The sequence below is a fragment of the Gavialis gangeticus genome, unplaced genomic scaffold, assembly GCF_001723915.1.
Source record: "Gavialis gangeticus isolate Ggan-Ray unplaced genomic scaffold, GavGan_comp1, whole genome shotgun sequence".
NCBI lineage: Eukaryota > Metazoa > Chordata > Crocodylia > Gavialidae > Gavialis > Gavialis gangeticus.
In genome coordinates, this window is record NW_017728993.1 from 58,792,884 (window position 1) to 58,810,561 (window position 17,678).

At 45.8% G+C, this 17,678-nt stretch overlaps 1 protein-coding gene across 5 annotated transcripts in view; it reads right to left on the bottom strand.

Annotated features, from left to right (window-relative positions):
- KIAA1614 (KIAA1614 ortholog) overlaps window positions 1-17,678 on the bottom strand; it is a 75,928-nt gene that overhangs the window by 44,049 nt on the left and 14,201 nt on the right. Inside the window, exons 1-3 of one of the 5 annotated variants that reach the window (XM_019501778.1) lie at window positions 14,140-15,060; window positions 5,426-6,453; window positions 2,443-2,506 (exon numbers count right to left, since the gene is read on the bottom strand). In XM_019501778.1, the coding sequence (XP_019357323.1) occupies window positions 2,443-2,506; window positions 5,426-6,431 (1,070 nt within the window). In that variant the 5' untranslated portion in view covers window positions 6,432-6,453; window positions 14,140-15,060. Of the gene's footprint in view, window positions 1-2,442; window positions 2,507-5,425; window positions 6,454-14,139; window positions 15,063-17,678 lie in introns of those variants that run through there. The other 4 variants (XM_019501776.1, XM_019501775.1, XM_019501779.1 and 1 more) reach the window with 4 other exon arrangements.

Consider the following 17,678-nt stretch of genomic DNA (forward strand, 5'->3'; position numbering starts at 1 on the left):
TGACTGTGGCGTCGATGCCTACACAGTCAGATGGATTGCAAATTGGCTAGAGGGCCGCACCCAGAGTGGTGGTGGATGGGTCATTTTCGACCTGGAGGGATGTGGGCAGTGGGGTCCCCCAGGGCTTGGTCCTCAGGCCTACACTATTCAACATCTTCATCAGCTACTTGGACGAGGGGGTGAAAAGCACTTTGTTCAAATTCGCAGATGACACTAAGATGTGGGGAGAAGTGGGCACGCTTGAGGAGAGGGACAGGCTACAACTAGATCTGGACAGGTTACAGGGGTGGGCAGATGAGAACAGGGTGGGGTTCAATACCGACAAGTACAAGGTATTGCACCTGGGGAGGAAGAACCAGCAGCAGACCTACAGGTTGGGGAACTCCCTTCTCGTCAGCACAGAGGCAGAAAAGGATCTTGGAGTCATTATAGATTCCAAGATGAACATGGGCCGCCAATGTGGGGATGCGGACAGGAAGGCTAACTGCACCTTGTCATGCATCCACAGATACATCACAAGCAGGTCCGAGGAGGTGATCCTGCCCCTCTATGTGACACTGGTCAGGCCACAGTTGGAGTACTGCGTCCAGTTCTGGGCGCCACACTTCAGGAGGCTGAACCTGTTCAGCCTCCACAAGAGAAGGCTGAGAGGGGATCTGGTGGCTGTCTATAAACTTACCAAAGGGGGACCAGCGGGGAACGGGAGAGACCCTGTTTCCCTGAGCACTACCAGAAGTAACTAGGAATAATGGCCATAAGTTGACTGAGAGTAGGTTCAGGCTAGACATCAGGAAGCACTACTTCAGTCAGGGCCGCTAGAATCTGGAACCATTTTCCAAGGAAAGTGGTGCTCACTCCTACCCTGGGGGTCTTCAAAAGGAGGCTAGATAATCACCTAGCCGGCATCATTTGACCCCAGCATTCTTTCCTGCCCATGGCAGGGGGCTGGATTTGACGATTTGCTCAGGTCCCTTCCAACCCTACCAACTATGAAAGTATGAAACGGGTTTGTGTGTAATATTTAGGCTAGGGATAGACGTCAGTGAAGCAGATCACACATACCTGAACAACAGAACTATTCTGCAACCCCTCCCCATAGCCCTTGTGTTCATTCGCACACCCCTGTTTTGTGTGGGTGAAGTATGGGTGGCCAGCTGTTGTTCACAATTGTTATCAACCAGCCCTGCTCCTCCTCCATCTGTGAGCCATGAGTCCTGGGATTCAATGAGCTCCCCTTTCTCCAAAACACTGCTCTACCACATGCAGAGGAAGGGACTGCCCTGGAGACCTGACAGTCCTCTCCACAGTAAAATCAGACCATACTGATGTCCCTGTGTAGAGAGATGGACAAAGAAGAGACATTACAGCAGTCATAGCAGCTCTAGAGCACTGAGTTGCTGGATATGTAGCTGGAATGATTTCCAAGCAAGCACCATCATCAGGGGGTGATTCCTCCATTGGGAATGGATGAGGCATAGAACAAAATCCGCTAGTATTCCAAGTTATCTGACCCAGAACTTCATGAATAAATAATGTGAAGGTAGCCAGACAAGACAGAAGGCACTATCCTTGTAGGAATAGATAAGGCCCAGTCTGATTAGGAAGTATGTCTCCTTGCCTTCCCCCTTCTTCCCTTCAATACACACATCCTAGCATCAGACACTACCCTATTTATAATGACTGTTCCCCAAAGGCAAGGTGTGAGCTGCCAGCCCAGATATGCACATGTTTAAACAGTTACAGATCTGAATTCAGTAACCCTGACTCCATTTCAGAAATGCCATTCCTTCCTGAGCTACAGCTATTTGCACACAAGTCGTTCTAACAGCAGCCCAAGGATCAAGCACTTCTGGGAGCTCCCTTCCCCCATGACACACACAAAGCCTTTGCAAATGGCTAGACTTGACCCTCATAAAAATGAACCAGTGTTTGGGGCTAATTCCAGATCCTACAGAGAAGAACAAGTCCTGTAATGTGGCAACCCAAGGGGCATGTAATTAACTAAAACATGACTGAGCCTGAGCAGTCTTGGATTACATAATTGCTCTCTGAAACTGCCTCTGTTAAGCTCCTGCTTAAGTCTATACCATTTTTCCATTGTTAAATACAGTTAAAGAAACTCTCCCATGTTCAAAAGCAATGGCATTGGGCTCCTGACCATACTTACCTGGGGAAGCACCTGGGGAACATGGGAAGGAGATAGTCTACATTTGGTGATTATTATTTGGAATGAGAGGGGATGAGATAATTATCTCAGGGTGTGAGTGGGGGGCTCTGCACCTCTGGCCTTTCTGCTGAGACTACCACTGATAGCAATGGTTCTTTGGAAAGCTGCCATGCGTCTAACAGGAACAAGATTGACACCCACCAGCACATTATGAGACTGTCTCTCAGTTTTTAAAAAATGGGGGAATCTTTACTTTCCTCACATGGTCTTCTTACCTGTACCCTTCTGAATCCTGTAGGGAGACACCAGAGTCCCAGTCCACATCACTCACCAGCAGCTCTGCACTCAAGAACAGAGATATGTCAAGATTTGCACACTTCCACAGTAAGCAAAGGAGGGATGAGAAACCCCAGCCCATTATTCATCATAGACCACATTCACCTAAGCAAATCAGCCCTCTCCACCCCTCCAGCCTTGGAGGGCTCTTCCCCTCAAATCCTTTCCTTCCACACTAATGTGCTTACTGTAATGCAGTGTATTTTAAAGGATTCCAATTTGTAGAATGTTACTGTTTGAGATATGCTCAGGTCAGACATTGAGACATGGTTGTACAGAAATGCCAGAGCCAGTTCTCAGAACCTCAACCATGACAGGAGGCCTCAGCTAGTGTTTGCTGTAAAACAGACCTGCTTGAATTCATCTCACTTCACAGAATTAGGCAGTTTCAGCTCTCACGATGCAACACCAGAGAATGTCACATTTTCTTGCTAGTCATGATTTTACAAAGAAGGGAGACTATTCATTGATTCTCAGAGATAGCACAGCAGTCATTTCCATAGACAGAAGGCATTCCAGAATCACCGTGTACATACACAACCATTTTTAAAAAGGCAGTTTAATTCCTCCCCTTCCAAGCATTTCCCTTAAAAACACTGCAAGGAAATATTTAAATACAGTATTTGATCCTGTTGGGATAAGAAGACATGCACTCATTAGGGTAGAGAGCCCTAGAGACATTAAGTCAAGTAGAACAAGTAAAAGGGAGCTTGTTCATCTACGCTTCTTGCAGACGTTAAACTCCACCCCCCCAATGGCACTTTATTTTAAACTTGGCATACTCCCACACTGAGCCCAGCACATGCCCAAAAGAGGCATTGCATTAGTTTAACACAGCTCACCCAATGATTATATAGATTGGGCGCTTTAGTGGGGCTGCTTTTGGTGCTTTTATCTACTAGCTGATTGACTCAGTGTAGCAGGGCACTAAGGTGCCTGCTATTGAAAAGTAGTAGTATGGGCTCAGGTGTTGGTTGCTAGGGGCAACCAGGAGGGGCTAAGGACCTACACCTGGTGAGTCAGCTGACTGGAAGGGGCAGAGCTGACTACTATAAATCTAGACTGGAGGCTGTGAGTGCTCCCTCTCTCTCTGCTGGCAGCCAGGAAGGAGGAGTACTGCCTGACTAAGGGAAAGAGATCGGCCCTGAATGTGGGAAAGAGAATAAAGCCTGAATGTACCAGCCCCTAGTTACATGGGTGAGAGATGTGGTGTGGTTTGAAGAACGTTTAGTCAGGAGGTTTAGCTTTGTGTTATAGCCCAGGGGCTTGCGTTATTGTTTTTTTTGTTGTTGTTGTTACACCGGAGGACCGGGTGAGGCTATCAGGGGTTGGAGGAGGCCTCATAGGGGCTCCATGGTAGCGTGGGGATCCTGGTGTCAGAGAGGGCACAACATTCAGGGGTGCACTGACCCCAGCCCTGAGAAGGGGAGCAGAGGATTGGGAGGGGGCCAAGTAAGGCCAAGGCCACCTGAGCCCTAAGGTGAGAAGCCCCAGAGCAGGCAGTTGCGAGAAGCCCCAAAAAGGGGACAAGCCAGAGAGCGCCAGCGGGGGGCGCAGGCTGCAAGACGAGCCAGAGAGCACCAGCAGGGGGCGCAGAGAGGGAAATCGACCAAACAACGTCCGGTACATCTGTGAGGCTTGGGGCATGGTACAGGGGTGGTTGGAGCCATGCATAGCCCATAAGGCTGGGGTGCACCGAGTCACCCAAAATAGAACCGAGACAGATGCATCAGAGCACCATGTCAGAGAGGACAAAATGCAGCCTCCCCTATACATTGTTAACATCAAAGACATGGCGGGCAAGATGTGAGGGTGCTTTAGTACCACATTGGCACAGTAGGGGGTGTTAGGAGAGATCATGGCCACCCCTAAGACCCCGCGCTGTTACACTCAGCTTTAGATAAAGGCATCAAAAAGCCCTGCTAAAGCGCCCAGTCTATACAGATGCTGCAGAGCTGGGTTGAAGTAATGTCCTGCGTCTTCTGGTAAAGCTTGTTTTGTTTTGGTTTTGGGGGGGGGGGGGGGGGGGGGGTTGGTTTTTTTTAATGTCTGCAAGCAGCTCTAGAGTCCATAATAACAGTGGCCTGCAAAGAAAAAATGGACCCATATCATTTCTAGTAAAAAATAGTTTGAAAGGCCTTTTTTTCTTCCTGCTCATGATTTTACTATTAAAAATTCAAGTCTACGCTATTTAACCTGGAAGATATTTCAGATAACTCACAGTATTTTTATATCAGAAAGTTAAACCTTATTAACTGGGAGAAATATTTAGTATTAAAACACTTTGAACAGGCATAAAACTCAAGATTTTAGGTAAAAATACAGCATTTACTTGGATGAAAGACTTTCTTCATTAAAGATTCAATTTTGAACTGGAAGCCATTGAAATTCATCTCTCAAGCATCCAATAAAATCAGATTTGACTTTTCTGATATGTCAGAAGTTTAATCAACAAAAGGCACTGAATTCAAGTTTTTACACATGGAAATTGTGTTGATTTAATTGAATTGGTACAAAATTTTATGGAGAAAGGGCCTAAGATGAAAGAAAACAGACAAAAATCCTTCAACAAGCTTCCGCAATATTTCTTTTTTCTTTCTATCATAAAGTGGCAGAAAATGGGAAAGACATCCAGAACCAGTTTCTTTGTTTTCTTCATAGGAAACTTTTCAACAAATAATTAAATGTGATAATCTAAGTCAGAGGGGGTGTTTGTTTTACATTGCAAGGCCACCAGAACAATGGCAGAGCTGTCAGAGTTCAGGAATGATGTGCTTTTCTTACTGAGACCGGGGACTAGAATAGCAACTTTAGGTTCTGCAGGGTAGAACTAAGATGCAATGGCCAAGCTCTATGGAGATGACTGCAACTCTCCCACCTTCACATCTCCGACACTTTGGATGCCCTCCATCATATACTTACCATGACCAGGTCCATTCTTTGCTAGTAAGGAACCTTCCCCCTCATGTTGATGAAGTGTACGTGACTCCTGCAGACCACGGCTCTGTCCTGTCAGGCTCAGCATCTCCTGCAACATCATTCGGTTCCTTTCCACCCGTTCAGCCAGAGATAGCACGCTGGCAGTACTCCCAGTGCTGCCAATACTTTCCCAGCTGTCTGCCCTCCAAAGCCGTCCAGAGGAGGCTGCTCCACATGAATCATATCTGGGCACAAATGGGATGCTTTCAAAGTCTGTTGCCTGGATCATCTCTTCTCCACAGGAGGCTGGCAGGGCAGGTCTGCCATTTTCTCTTAAGGAAGATTTGTGGCTGCTGGACACAGCATTCTTGTATGAGCCTGCATCCCAGAACCCATCTGGGGAACCTCGACTGCCTCCACTTTCTGGGTACTCAGCATTTTCCATTATGTTGCTTCCTGGAGTAGGAAATCTCCAAAGCACATCAGCTGAGCTCTGGCTCAAGGCTGCATGCTCTCCCACTGTCCTATGATGTTTCACAGATTCTACATTGTTGTCCCAAGGGCCTGTGAGCATGGCCCTCCTGGCACGCTGACCACAATCTGCATCATCTCTACTGTCTAGCACCACATCCGTCAAGTAGGTGCGAATCTGAGCCCGCGGCTCCACCACTGCATCTGGAGTGACCCCCTCCACAACAGCTGGGCCCAATAAGAGCTTCCCCTTCTTGACTTTGGTCTTCTTTGGAGAGAGATGCTCCTGGAATAGTACTCCTCCCTGTTTCATGGTGACTCTCTTCTCCTTCAGAGCCTTCACTTTGCCCTCCAGAACAGAGTGAGGGCTTCTGCTTAGCTCCCCTCGCAGCCCTACTGGCTCCAATGCCACTCCCTTGGGCAGATCACTGCCAGGCAATGTGCTCTCAAGAGAGAGCTTGTTTCTACTAGTGCTCCTGCTGTACTGCTTCACATTCTTCATAGTTCTTCTCTTCTCCACAGGTGAGTTCCCCTCCATACCTTTCACCTCCTGTGGGACCCTTCAGACAAAGAAAACAGCATTAAGTGCAAAAGTTTAGCTCTGCTGAAAAGGGAACTCTCAGGAGTGTCCTGGCTAGATTGTCCTATACTCCCTCGTCTCATGGAAAGAGGATCTCCATTGTCCCTTTTAACATTGTTTAGCCTTATAGAGCTTCTTGCTAGAGCACTAACAGTTGCACATCACTACTTCTGTTACTAGTATTTGTATGATCCCTACACCTCAGTCATGCACCAGGATCCCATTGTGCTAGGCACTTTACAAACACATGGAAAAAAGACAGCCCCTGCCTCAGAGAGCTTAAATGTCTCTTAATTATCCCTGTCTTATGTAAGGACAAATGGAGACCCAGTTTGCACAGTGTCCACTGGGTCCAGAAGCAGGAACCCTGAACTCCGAGGTCCCTGTTCCCACTAACCACCAGCATACCCTCCTCCCAGTTGGGTGTATTTGTCAGGTATGCCCATCATTTCAGGAAATCCACCTGGCATCACTGTTCTGCTATTTTATACCTTCTTTCGTAATCTGCTGTAGTGAGAATGAAGCAACGCTTTCTGATTGGTTACTGTGCCAAATTTCAGATGCAAGGACAAGGAACAAGTCCTGTGAACAGAACAGTGTGTCTATAGCAACAGACACTTCAACTTTCCATTTCTCCAGACACATTAGAAAGGTTGTGTTCTCTTTGCATTTGTTCTGTCTCCCTGTATAAATGATTTACAATAGCAGTAATGGCCTCCAGGCAGGACGTTCCTGACAGTGACCAATCAGATTAATGAATGAAAAATAAATATTTTTACTTATCTAGCACATTTTATCATAGGAATTTAAAGCATATTACAAAGACAGGTAATCTTCATTTTACAGAGAGGAAACTGAAATATAGAAAAAAATAAGTCTCCAACCTTGGGCAAATCAACAAGCAACTGAAAACTCTAAGGATAAAACTCATACACCTCTGGTCTCCCCCTAGGGCCTAGGTCATGCTGCTTTTGTCCTCAGACCATGACCCAGCTAGCTAAAAAATGGCCAACTTCAATGACATTTTGGGAGGGGTGACTATGACTCCCTCCATCCCTCTCTCCGCTCCTCTTCCAGACAAATTTTCTCACACTGAAGGGGCAACTCTGCTGCTCCCAAATCTGTATGTTACATCGAAGAGAATACTAGCAACTTTCAAAAGCACTGGTGGGGCAACTTGGATCAGCCTCCAGTCTAGAATCTAATGCTGAGTGTGTGCTGGTAATCTCAGAAAAATATCATGTCTCAGTAGATTTCAGTTGCATCCTGCCTTCAGTTGGGATGCAGCCCCCATTAGAACAACCTTCCTTGAGGTATTCTAGTATATGTACTCCCAGTCTTGGACAGAATCATGGAAGACAGAGGTGCAGAGTAAAGAGTGTGTGAAGAAATATGCTCCCAGGTGAGCAAAAATCAATTCTGCATGGCTTTGGAGCAGGAGTGTAGGATGCATATCAATTCCAAGAAAACCAGCCTAGTCATTTCTAGGTCTCACAAGATAACATGCATACAGCGTTCCTGCCTGTGGAGATCAGGGCCCTCTCTGAGATCAGATGAACTCCAACTTGGATACCTGAATCCCTCCACTACAACAAACACTCAAATGCTTAATGCTTTTAAAGCAAATCCAGGAGTGACTCTTTGATTTACTGCTGCTGTGCACTAGGTGATTGGTATATTAGAAATACATAAATGCACTCCAGCTTGATACATCTGGATGCTAAATGTTCTTCCTTGTGACAGAAAAGGTATAGATAAACATTCAAAAGCAAATTAATAGCATTGTGGACTTACTGTCCTCAGAGCTGATGCACAGTAATTGTGTGTCCCTACAATTACCCCACTCTAAGTGAAAGTTCACCTGGAGTGAAACTTAACTCCATCTCACTCCAGGTAAACTGTTGTGGTTTAGCTTTCATTTTCCATGGTAATTGCAGATGGACAGATACCACAGGTCAACTGTAATAGACTTTGATTTTTTGTTTCTACTGTAAGGGTGAGACAGTAGGTGACTCTTTGCTTATCTGGCCCTCGGTCTTGCCAAGGGCCAAGGTTTAAAGTCACAGAATCATAGGAAAACAGGTCTGGAAGGGACCTCAGGAAATCACCTAATCCAAGCCCCTGTCCAAGTCAGAAACATCCCTGTCTAAACCATCTCAGCCAAGTGTTTGTATAACCTGCACTTAAAAATTTACCACAATACAGATTTCACAGCGTCTCAGTGTAATTTGTACTAGTGCTCAGCTACACTCATAAAAACTTCTTCCTAACAACCAAACTAAATCTCCAGTCTATCCAAGTCTTTCTTGAAGTGCAGTGCCCAAAACTGAAAACAGTACATCAGGTGAGGATTCATCAGTGAAACAGTGATAAAAACATGCAGCACATTAATACAACCCACTATGCTACTGGCTCTTTTTTTTGTGACAATATTACCTTGTTGACTCACATTGAGATTACAGTCCACTATAACCCTCCAGGTCCTTTTCTGCAGTAGTGCAACCTAACCAATCATTTCCTGATTTGTATTTGTACATTTGACCATTTCATCATAAATACAGTACTTTGCACTTTTCCTTACTGAATTTCACATAATTTATCTCTGGCTACTTTCACAATTTATCAAATAACTATGAATCCTAATTCTAGCCTCCAAAGTGTGCACAAGCCCACAGCTCTTGGAGAAAGTATATCCAGGCTCAGGTATTTGTCTGAAACTGAGAAAGATTTTATGGGGAGAGCAGGAATGAGAGTGAAAGTCAGAATGTAATTCTTTCCCATCCAGGAGACTAAACGGTTCTGGAAAAAAAGTCAGAAAGCAACACAAAATAATCTCATGACTTTGCAGAAGGTTTGAGGAAAAGAGGAATTAAAATATAAAGTAAGGATGGGTATGGTAATTAGGCAAGAAAAGCTGGTTACAAAGAACTACAAACTACTTAGGACTACAAACACTTGAGCCGTTTTACACTTAAGCTCCAAATAACCGATCAAAAGACAGTAAGATGCCCAGCACCATCTCTTTTACAATGCTTTGCTCTGGGATGGCATATATTTCCTCTTCAGTTAGCGGATGTGGCTCAGGTTTTGAGTCTGGAAAGAGCTTGCATCACTGAGGCCTGTGCCTGCCAGCCTTCCCGGAAGAACAGCAGCTGTAGCAAGGGAATTCCACAAAACTCCATTAAGAGTCCTATACAGTGTAGTTCTACTGAAGTCAGTTTGTGCTAGGAGAAAAATTTACTCCCTAAAGCTTTTCATGCTTGATTGCAAAGTCCTGTACTTAGAACGGAATAACTGTATGCACAAATACAGACTGGGGAATGATTGGCTAGGATACAGTACTGCAGAGAAGGATCTGGGGGTTACAGCAGACCATAAGCTGAATATGAGCCATGTGTGCTCATTACAAAAACAAACAAACAAAAACAACCCCAAGAGCATTCCAGGTTGCATTAAGAAGACTGTGGATCCATCTACATGTGCATTAAGGTGCTTTTTCTAGTGAACATTAAATGCAGTACCTCCAATATGAGGTACTAAAAAAAAATGCACATTAGACTGCTTTAATGCGTAGTAACAAATGCACATAGTTTTTAAGTGATGTGGAATGTGCAGTAGCCTATTTTACTGTGAATTAACGTAACTGCATTTTTTTTATGTGGTGCTTTAACGCAGAGTAAAATAGGCACTGTGTCCCATTTTGGAACTCACACTTCAAGAAAGGTGTGTACAGATTGGAAAGAGACCAGCAGAGGCCTGGAAAATATAATTTAGGTGCAAAGGTTAAAAGAACTAGGATTATTTAGTCTAGACTGAGTGGGTATTTGATAACAGTCTTCAAATATCTGAAGGGTAATTATAGAGAGGATGGGACTGGGTTTTCTCAGTGGTCACAGAGGACAGGATTAAGAGCAATGGTCTAAACCTGCAACAGAGGAAATATGGGTTGGAGATTAGGAAGAACTTTTTGACAATGTGGGTGGTAAGGCATTGGAAAAGGCTACCTAGAGAGGTTGTGGAACTCCCATCCCAGGAAATTTTCAAGAGCAGGTTAGACAAACACTTTACTGGGATGGTTTATTCAGGGATAATTCTGCCTGGAGCAGGGAGCTGGACTAGACAATCTCATGAAGTCCCTTCCAGCCCTAATTTCCTATGCTCTCTGCTTATAATTTGGCTCCCCACAAAGTCCTGGCTGCCAGTGTGCGTGGCAATTAGACATTGCCAAGTTGCAGTGGTAGTCCAATCCTCTCTGCCACTTAGAGCCATGTGAATGTGTGATACTAGTCCCTTCCTTTCACCCAAACTACTCTGAATGCTTCCCTCCAGCCTCTGACATAGGGCTTTTCTTCCCATTCAGTGTTGCTACTTGTAAAATGATTAACACTTTGCCTTTCTATAACAGTATCATCTGAACATCACTAAGCAAGTGTTGCTAGCAGAACCGTAGTGGAAATGCTGTTCATACCAGCAAGACAATCCTTTTCCAGGATGCCTCATTCAGTTTAAACAGATTTAAGCAGCGTGGGCAAAAGAACCCTTGGTCACCTAAGCTGCTCCGCCACTGAAGGAAGAAGGCAGCATCGCCAATGGGGCTCCCTCTGCCCATAAACTTTTTCAAAGGAATTTTTTTGTTTTGTTTTTCAAACAGACTTCAGAATTATGCATCTGTTCAAAAAATATCAAAGTGGAGGAATCTAATTACAGAAGTCATAGCAGACACCAGGCTAAAAGGACAGCTGGCTTCAGTTAGTAAAACTCAGAACATTTACTTGCATGCTGACCTTGAAAAGGGTCCCATGACAAGGGGGTGCCAAAGGGATTCTATGGCAGACAGCTGAGACACCCAGAACTTTTACTCTGTTTTCCATTGTGCCTAGAGGCTATGCACTGGACAAAGACAGTCCCTGCCCCAAGGGGCTTACAAACCTAATTTTGTATGTGCATATATATAGATATAGATATACATACACATATATCTATTATATACATACACACACACACACCTTAATTTTATATTTAATTATTTGTTTATTTATTTCTTTTGTGTTCCAGGTCAAATGAGCCAAATCAGTTCCGAATCATACTGATTGAGCAGAACTCAATCGTTCCAAAAACCGTATCAATTGAGCAGGCAGAACTCAATCATTCTAAACACCACGTGTGGTGCTACAACCACAGTCTTAGTCTTACTTCAATCCCAGGGAAGCTCTTTGAGAAGATTATCAAGAAGCACATCTGTGATGGGCCAGCAGCGGGGATGATGCAGAAGGGCAACCAACATGGTTTCATTAGGGGCAGGTCCTGTCAGACCAACCTGATTGCCTTCTACAATCAGGTCACAAAATCCTTGGACACAGGTGTCGCAGTGGATGTAGTTTTTCTGGACTTCTCTCACCCCATTCTCATTAAAAAGCTAGGTGACTGTGGCATTGATGCCTACACAGTCAGATGGATTGCTAATTGGCTGAGGGGTCGTACTCAGAAAGCGGTGGTGGACAGGTCATTTTTGACCTGGAGGGAAGTGGGCAGTGTAGTCCCCCAGTGCTTGGTCCTTGGGCCTACACCGTTCAATTTCTTTATTAGTGACTTGGACAACGAGGTGAAGAGCAGCCTGTTTAAACTAGCAGATGACACCAAGATTTGGGGTGAGGTGGGCATGCTAGAAGGGAAGGACAGATTACAGCAGGACCTGGACAGGTTACAGGGGTGGGCAAATGAAAATAGGATGGGATTCAATATTGACAAGTGCAGGGTGCTGTACGTGGGCAGTAGGAACTAGCAGCATACCTATAAGCTGGGTAACTCCCTTCTCGAAAGCACGGTGGCAGAAAGAGATCTTGGAGTCATTATTGACTGCAAGATGAACATGGGCCGACAATGCGAGAACACGGTCAGTAGGGCTAACCGTACCTTGTCGTGCATCCACAGATGCATCACAAGCAGGACCAAGGAGGTGATTTTCCCTCTCTATGCAACACTGGTCAGGCCGCAGCTGGAGTACTGCATCTAGTGCTGGGCACAGCACTTCAGGAGGGATGTGGACAGCATGGAGAGGGTCCAAAGGAGGGTCACTCGCACGAACTGGGGACAGCAGGGCAGACCCTATGAGGAGAGGCTATGGGACCTTAACCTGTTCAGCCCTCACAAGAGAAGGCTGAGGGGGGACCTGGTGGCCGTCTATAAACTTACTAGAGGGGACCAGCAGGGTCTGGGAGAGACCTTGTTCCCCCAAGTGCCTCCCAGAGAACAAGGAATAACGGCCGTAAGTTGCTAGAGAGTAGGTTTAGACTAGACATTAGAAGGCACTACTTCAGAGTCAGGGCGGCTAGGATCTGGAACCAACTTCCAAGGGAAGTGGTGATGGCTCCTACCCCGGGGGTCTTTAAGAGGAGGCTTGTTTACCTGGCTGGGGTCATTTGAGCCCAGTTTTCTCTCCTGCCCAGGACAGGGGGTTGGACTAGGAGATCTACAAGGTCCCTTCCGACCCTACATCTATGAATCTATGAACTGGAGAGCATTCTCCATCTGAAACTTATCACCCTGGGACTTCAGATACTCCCAAATCCATTGGCAGGCATTCTACATGCAGACCCAAGCCCAGATGTCTTGGGGTTCTGATGACCCCAGATACTACATACAAGTATCCTCCATCCCAGACTCTTTAGTCCAGGACTTCAGATACTCCCTACACTATCTTAGCTCACAAGAGGCCGAGAAGTGAAACCTAAATAGACCAGACAGGCATAGCATGAGGGTAAAGGAAACATTATTACCCTCATTTGCTAAAATCTGTAAAGCGTTCATTGGGTGCCCATACACATGCAGTGAGGCTGCTGCAACATGCTGTAATTACAGCACATTGGAGCCGACTCGATTAATTGCGTCTGCTATAGCGTGGTAATTACTGTGCTTCAGCAGACTCCAGCATCACATGCATCAGCAACCCCACTCTGAAAAATGGCAATAAAAATAAAAGCTCATTCAACAAGCTTTAGTTAAAGTGTCCCTGCTGCCATTTTTCAGTGCAAGGATGCTGATACACATGACTCTTCGGGTGCTTTAATTAGAGCGGCTCTTGAAGCTGCTGTAATTAAAGTATCCCATCCCCACTTTCCGGAGCACATCTATAAATGCCCATTGATTCTAAGTACCTCAGTTTCTCAGTCCCCAAACTTGAAGAGATCTGACTTGCAAAGGGCTGGTATGCTTTGCTCCAAAAAAACAGTTAAAGAAAGCATCTATTTAAGACCCATTTAAAAGTGGCTTATGATGGGGCTTCCAAAAAGATCACTGGATACTTTTGAATTTCTTAGCATAGTGACTTGCCAAATGTCACACAGTATGGCAGAGCTAGGAACTGAACTCAAATGTCCTCAGGCAGGCTCAGTGAAGTGCCTTAGTTACAAAACCCTGCTTCCTGTCCTGGTACAGAAGTAACAGCAAGGTACTCAGCTAGCATCTGGGTCTGACTTCTGACACCAGCTGATACTTGACTCCACAAGAGACTCTTCATCATAGTCCCCACCCCAACAACCAGGATCTCCAGTCCCTCCATATAACTCCCTTTTAGGCCTAAGAACCATCCTCCCTAACCATGGGGAGGAGGTGATGGCTACAGAAGAGCCCCACCATTCTATTCAGTTCTCCCCATTTTCATACTCACCAAGCCCTTCTTGATTCGACTGGGAGGAGACTGCTGCTTCTGATGAGGAAGCGTGGGAGCTCTCCCCCTGCCAAAGTCCGTGCTGGGAAGAAGCTCTTCCCCAGCCTCCTTCCAAGTTCAGGTTGTGTCACAAAACAAAAGTCTCTCTGTGAAACAGTGGGCCACACACAGGCTGCACCCCTGAGGGTTCCATTTCCCTAAGCCTGGATCCTGGAGGCCCCTGCCTTTAAGGCTAGAAAAGCTGCTAATACCAAGCCCCACTCCTCAAGACAGAGCAGGGGAGAAGTTACCCCACTCCCTCAGACTCACTTTAGTTGGCGCCATTTCTATGCAATGCTGCTCAGGCAACACACATGAGGCAGGAAAAATATTATCCCTTCTACCCCTAGATTTCTAACTGTTCACATTCGCGCTGTTAAAAGAACACAGAGGGTGCAGAATTACACTCCAGAGACACAGAGCAAATATAAGCAGGCAGCCTGCGGGGAATGGCAGCAGGGCCCCAGCTTTGGGGGTCAGGCATTAGTGCAGGGAGATGGCAGCAAGACCCCAGCTGAGCCCCTCCCTCTCCGAAATCTCTCACGTTAAATGCAGCAGATTTTTCCTTCCACCACACCCCTCAGAAAGAGCTGGAGCAAAACAGCAAAAGGGGCTGGAAACCGAAAGAAGAGGAAAATAAATAAATAAATCCAAACCCTTTGCCAGAGCCTGAGCGCAGCTGCTTGGCTGAGTCTCCTCAGCAGCTGGGATGCCCTCTTTTCCCCCCTTCTCTCCTCCCCTCTCCAGCTTGCCTCAGCTTTCTCCAGTGACCCAGCTGCGGGTGAGCCAAGTGCGCCTTGGGAGCTGGGAATCAGCCCTGCACTCACTGGAAGCCACATTCCAGGGCATTCAACCAAAAAAATACGCCAACCACAGACAGGAACAGGCAGCTATAGAAGGTAAGCCATGTTTGGAGGGGCCCACTGAGTCACCATGGCTACACACTTGCATAGCCATAGGGGAGGGAAGGAAGGTCTGCAAATCCTAGGCATTGGCCAAGGACAGCCTGGCTTCCTGCAGGAGGATGAGTGTAATTCTACACCCAGAGCTGCCCAGAGCAAGGGAATGTGGAAGGAAGTTTCAAGGAAGGGGGATGGGAGGGAAGCTTGGCGGCCTCTGGCTGGTGCTCAGGAATGTCCTTTGTTTAGTCTCCATTTTTTGGAGACCAGTGAAAATTTTTAACTCCCCTGGCCTGCAGGAGCATAACTCAGACCCCAGAAAGCATCGTAGCAAGTGAACAGAGGGCGTTGCACTTGGATTTGGGGTTTTTCAAAAGGTGAAAGAGCCTTAGACCTCTCATTGCCTTATCAGTAACATTGGAGAGACCCTCTCTCCAGAGGAAGATTCAGGCTCTGCATCTGGTCTGTGCCAGACTCTCTCCAAACAATAGACTCAGAACTGTTCTGAGTGTGAAACAGATTTAGCAGCCACATTCATTACGTTCTAGGCTTGTAGGCCCTGTGCCTGGCCCAGTACCATAGCTGGGCACGGCAGTTATCTGCTTATTCATGTCATGCCACTTTTGTCCAACTTGCCCAGAAAGCCAGGGCAGGGTTTAAAAGCACAATCTTGTGGTTAAGGCACTGAACTGGGACTCAGGTGAATTTTGTTCTTTGTCTCAGCTCTGCCATAGACTCTTTGTGTGATCTCAGGCAAGTATCACAAATCAAAAGTTTCACAACTGACTAATAATTTTTGGGTGCCCCCAATTTAAGACATCTTAAAGTAGACTTGCTTGTAGAAAGTGCTGACCATCCATTCCCCTAAAAGTTCCTGAAGTTGGGTACACAGATACTGAGGTACCCAAAAATCATTACGCACTTTGTAAATTTTAGGTCTTATTGCCCCTACACCCCAGTTCCCTATTGGTGTTTATTTTGCCTGAAGAGACAGAAACCTTTTTGGGGTAAGGAGTGTGCCTGGGGGTACATCTACACTGCATACTGCAGCATAACACTGAGACATCCTAAGCTAGCTCTAAAAGAGCAGCCTAGCCATGGTACCACAGCGCTCTGCACGGGCTAATTTACCCAGCTGAATGTGCAACACAGTCATGCCCTGTCCATGAACTATCATAATGCCTAGGAAAAGGGATTTTGTTCTCAGTTTAAGCCTGTGGGGACTACTGTGATAAGAAAGTATTCTTTTGTGCTTCGAGATTCAGGAGCAAAGCCCAGGACACAGCATGCCCTACACAGGCCCATTAGGGAAGTAACTTACATACCAGAGCCAGCTTCTCGGCCCAACACAAACTTGATGTTGCTTTTACTGTTAACTGCTGCAAAATATTACCCACATTGCCTACAACAGAGAGGAAAACAAGAGGAAAAGGGACTTCATCCTTCATAAGGAAAAGATTCCCACAGACTTAGTCTCCCTCCAGCTGTTTTGTCTTTGGATCACATATTATCAAGACCAGCACTATAGATCTTGACACATCTAAATTCAGGGGTTCGGTTTTACTCTTTTGCCATCTCCAGCTGCACTCCGTGGACAATCCTCTCAGGACCTACTGGAGATGGTTGTGCATGTGGGAATCAGCTCAGATATCAAGAGCTGTGGTTTGGTTTCTGTCACTTATTGCCATGGGAGATGCCAAGGCTGTAAAGAATCTGTTGATAAATGCCCACAGAAATGTGGACAACACCACAGCACAGCTCTCACAAGCAAGGTACCTTGGCAATCGTCTGTCAATCTGAATGTCTTACTTCCGACTGACAAGAACAAGTACCAGAAAAAGCAGAGTCTCCGTGAGACAGCATGATGTATTCTTTGTCTCTCTAACAAGAATGCTCCCAAAGGGCTAGCCTACCTGCAGAGAGCAGACATAGCTGATTTAAATGGGAAGGACACAGGAAAAAAAGCCTCATAGTTCTACAGCTATATAGCACACTTGTCATTTGTAACCCTTTCCCCACCTGTACCAAACCCCCCTCACAAACACAAAAGTAGCTAATTTTTAGTCAAACTGCTGCTTTCCTTTATTTCCAGGGCTTTTGTTTTTCTCCCTTCTGTTTCTAAGAAATCACTTCTCAAGGCATCAGACCATGGTAGCTGAAGTATGCATATATTCCTGACAATAGTTCCCTCTTCAATAGTCACTCAAGCTTATTTAATTCAGTAGTCACTTATGCCCATTAAATATGAGGAGGTAGCACACAACTCCTGTGGGCCCTGAATACCAAACCCTGAAGTAGGCAAAATGCAGTGTTTATGTCATATTGTCATGCTAGCTCTCCAGGTGACATTTCACTTTCTCTAACTTATTCTATCCCACCACTGAAACAGCTGCATCCGTAAAAGTACAGTTTGTCCCATAATATCTTATTGATTGGAAGAAATGTCTGTTAAGCTTTCAGAAAGAAAATGCCCTTCTTTTGCTCTGGAAAGCAGCAGATAAAACCTAAGCTAAATACAAGTTAGAGCGGGGGGGGGGGGGGTCAATAATACAACCCACAGCCAAAACCAAGCCCTTGAGGCCCTATTTTCCGCCCCCTGGT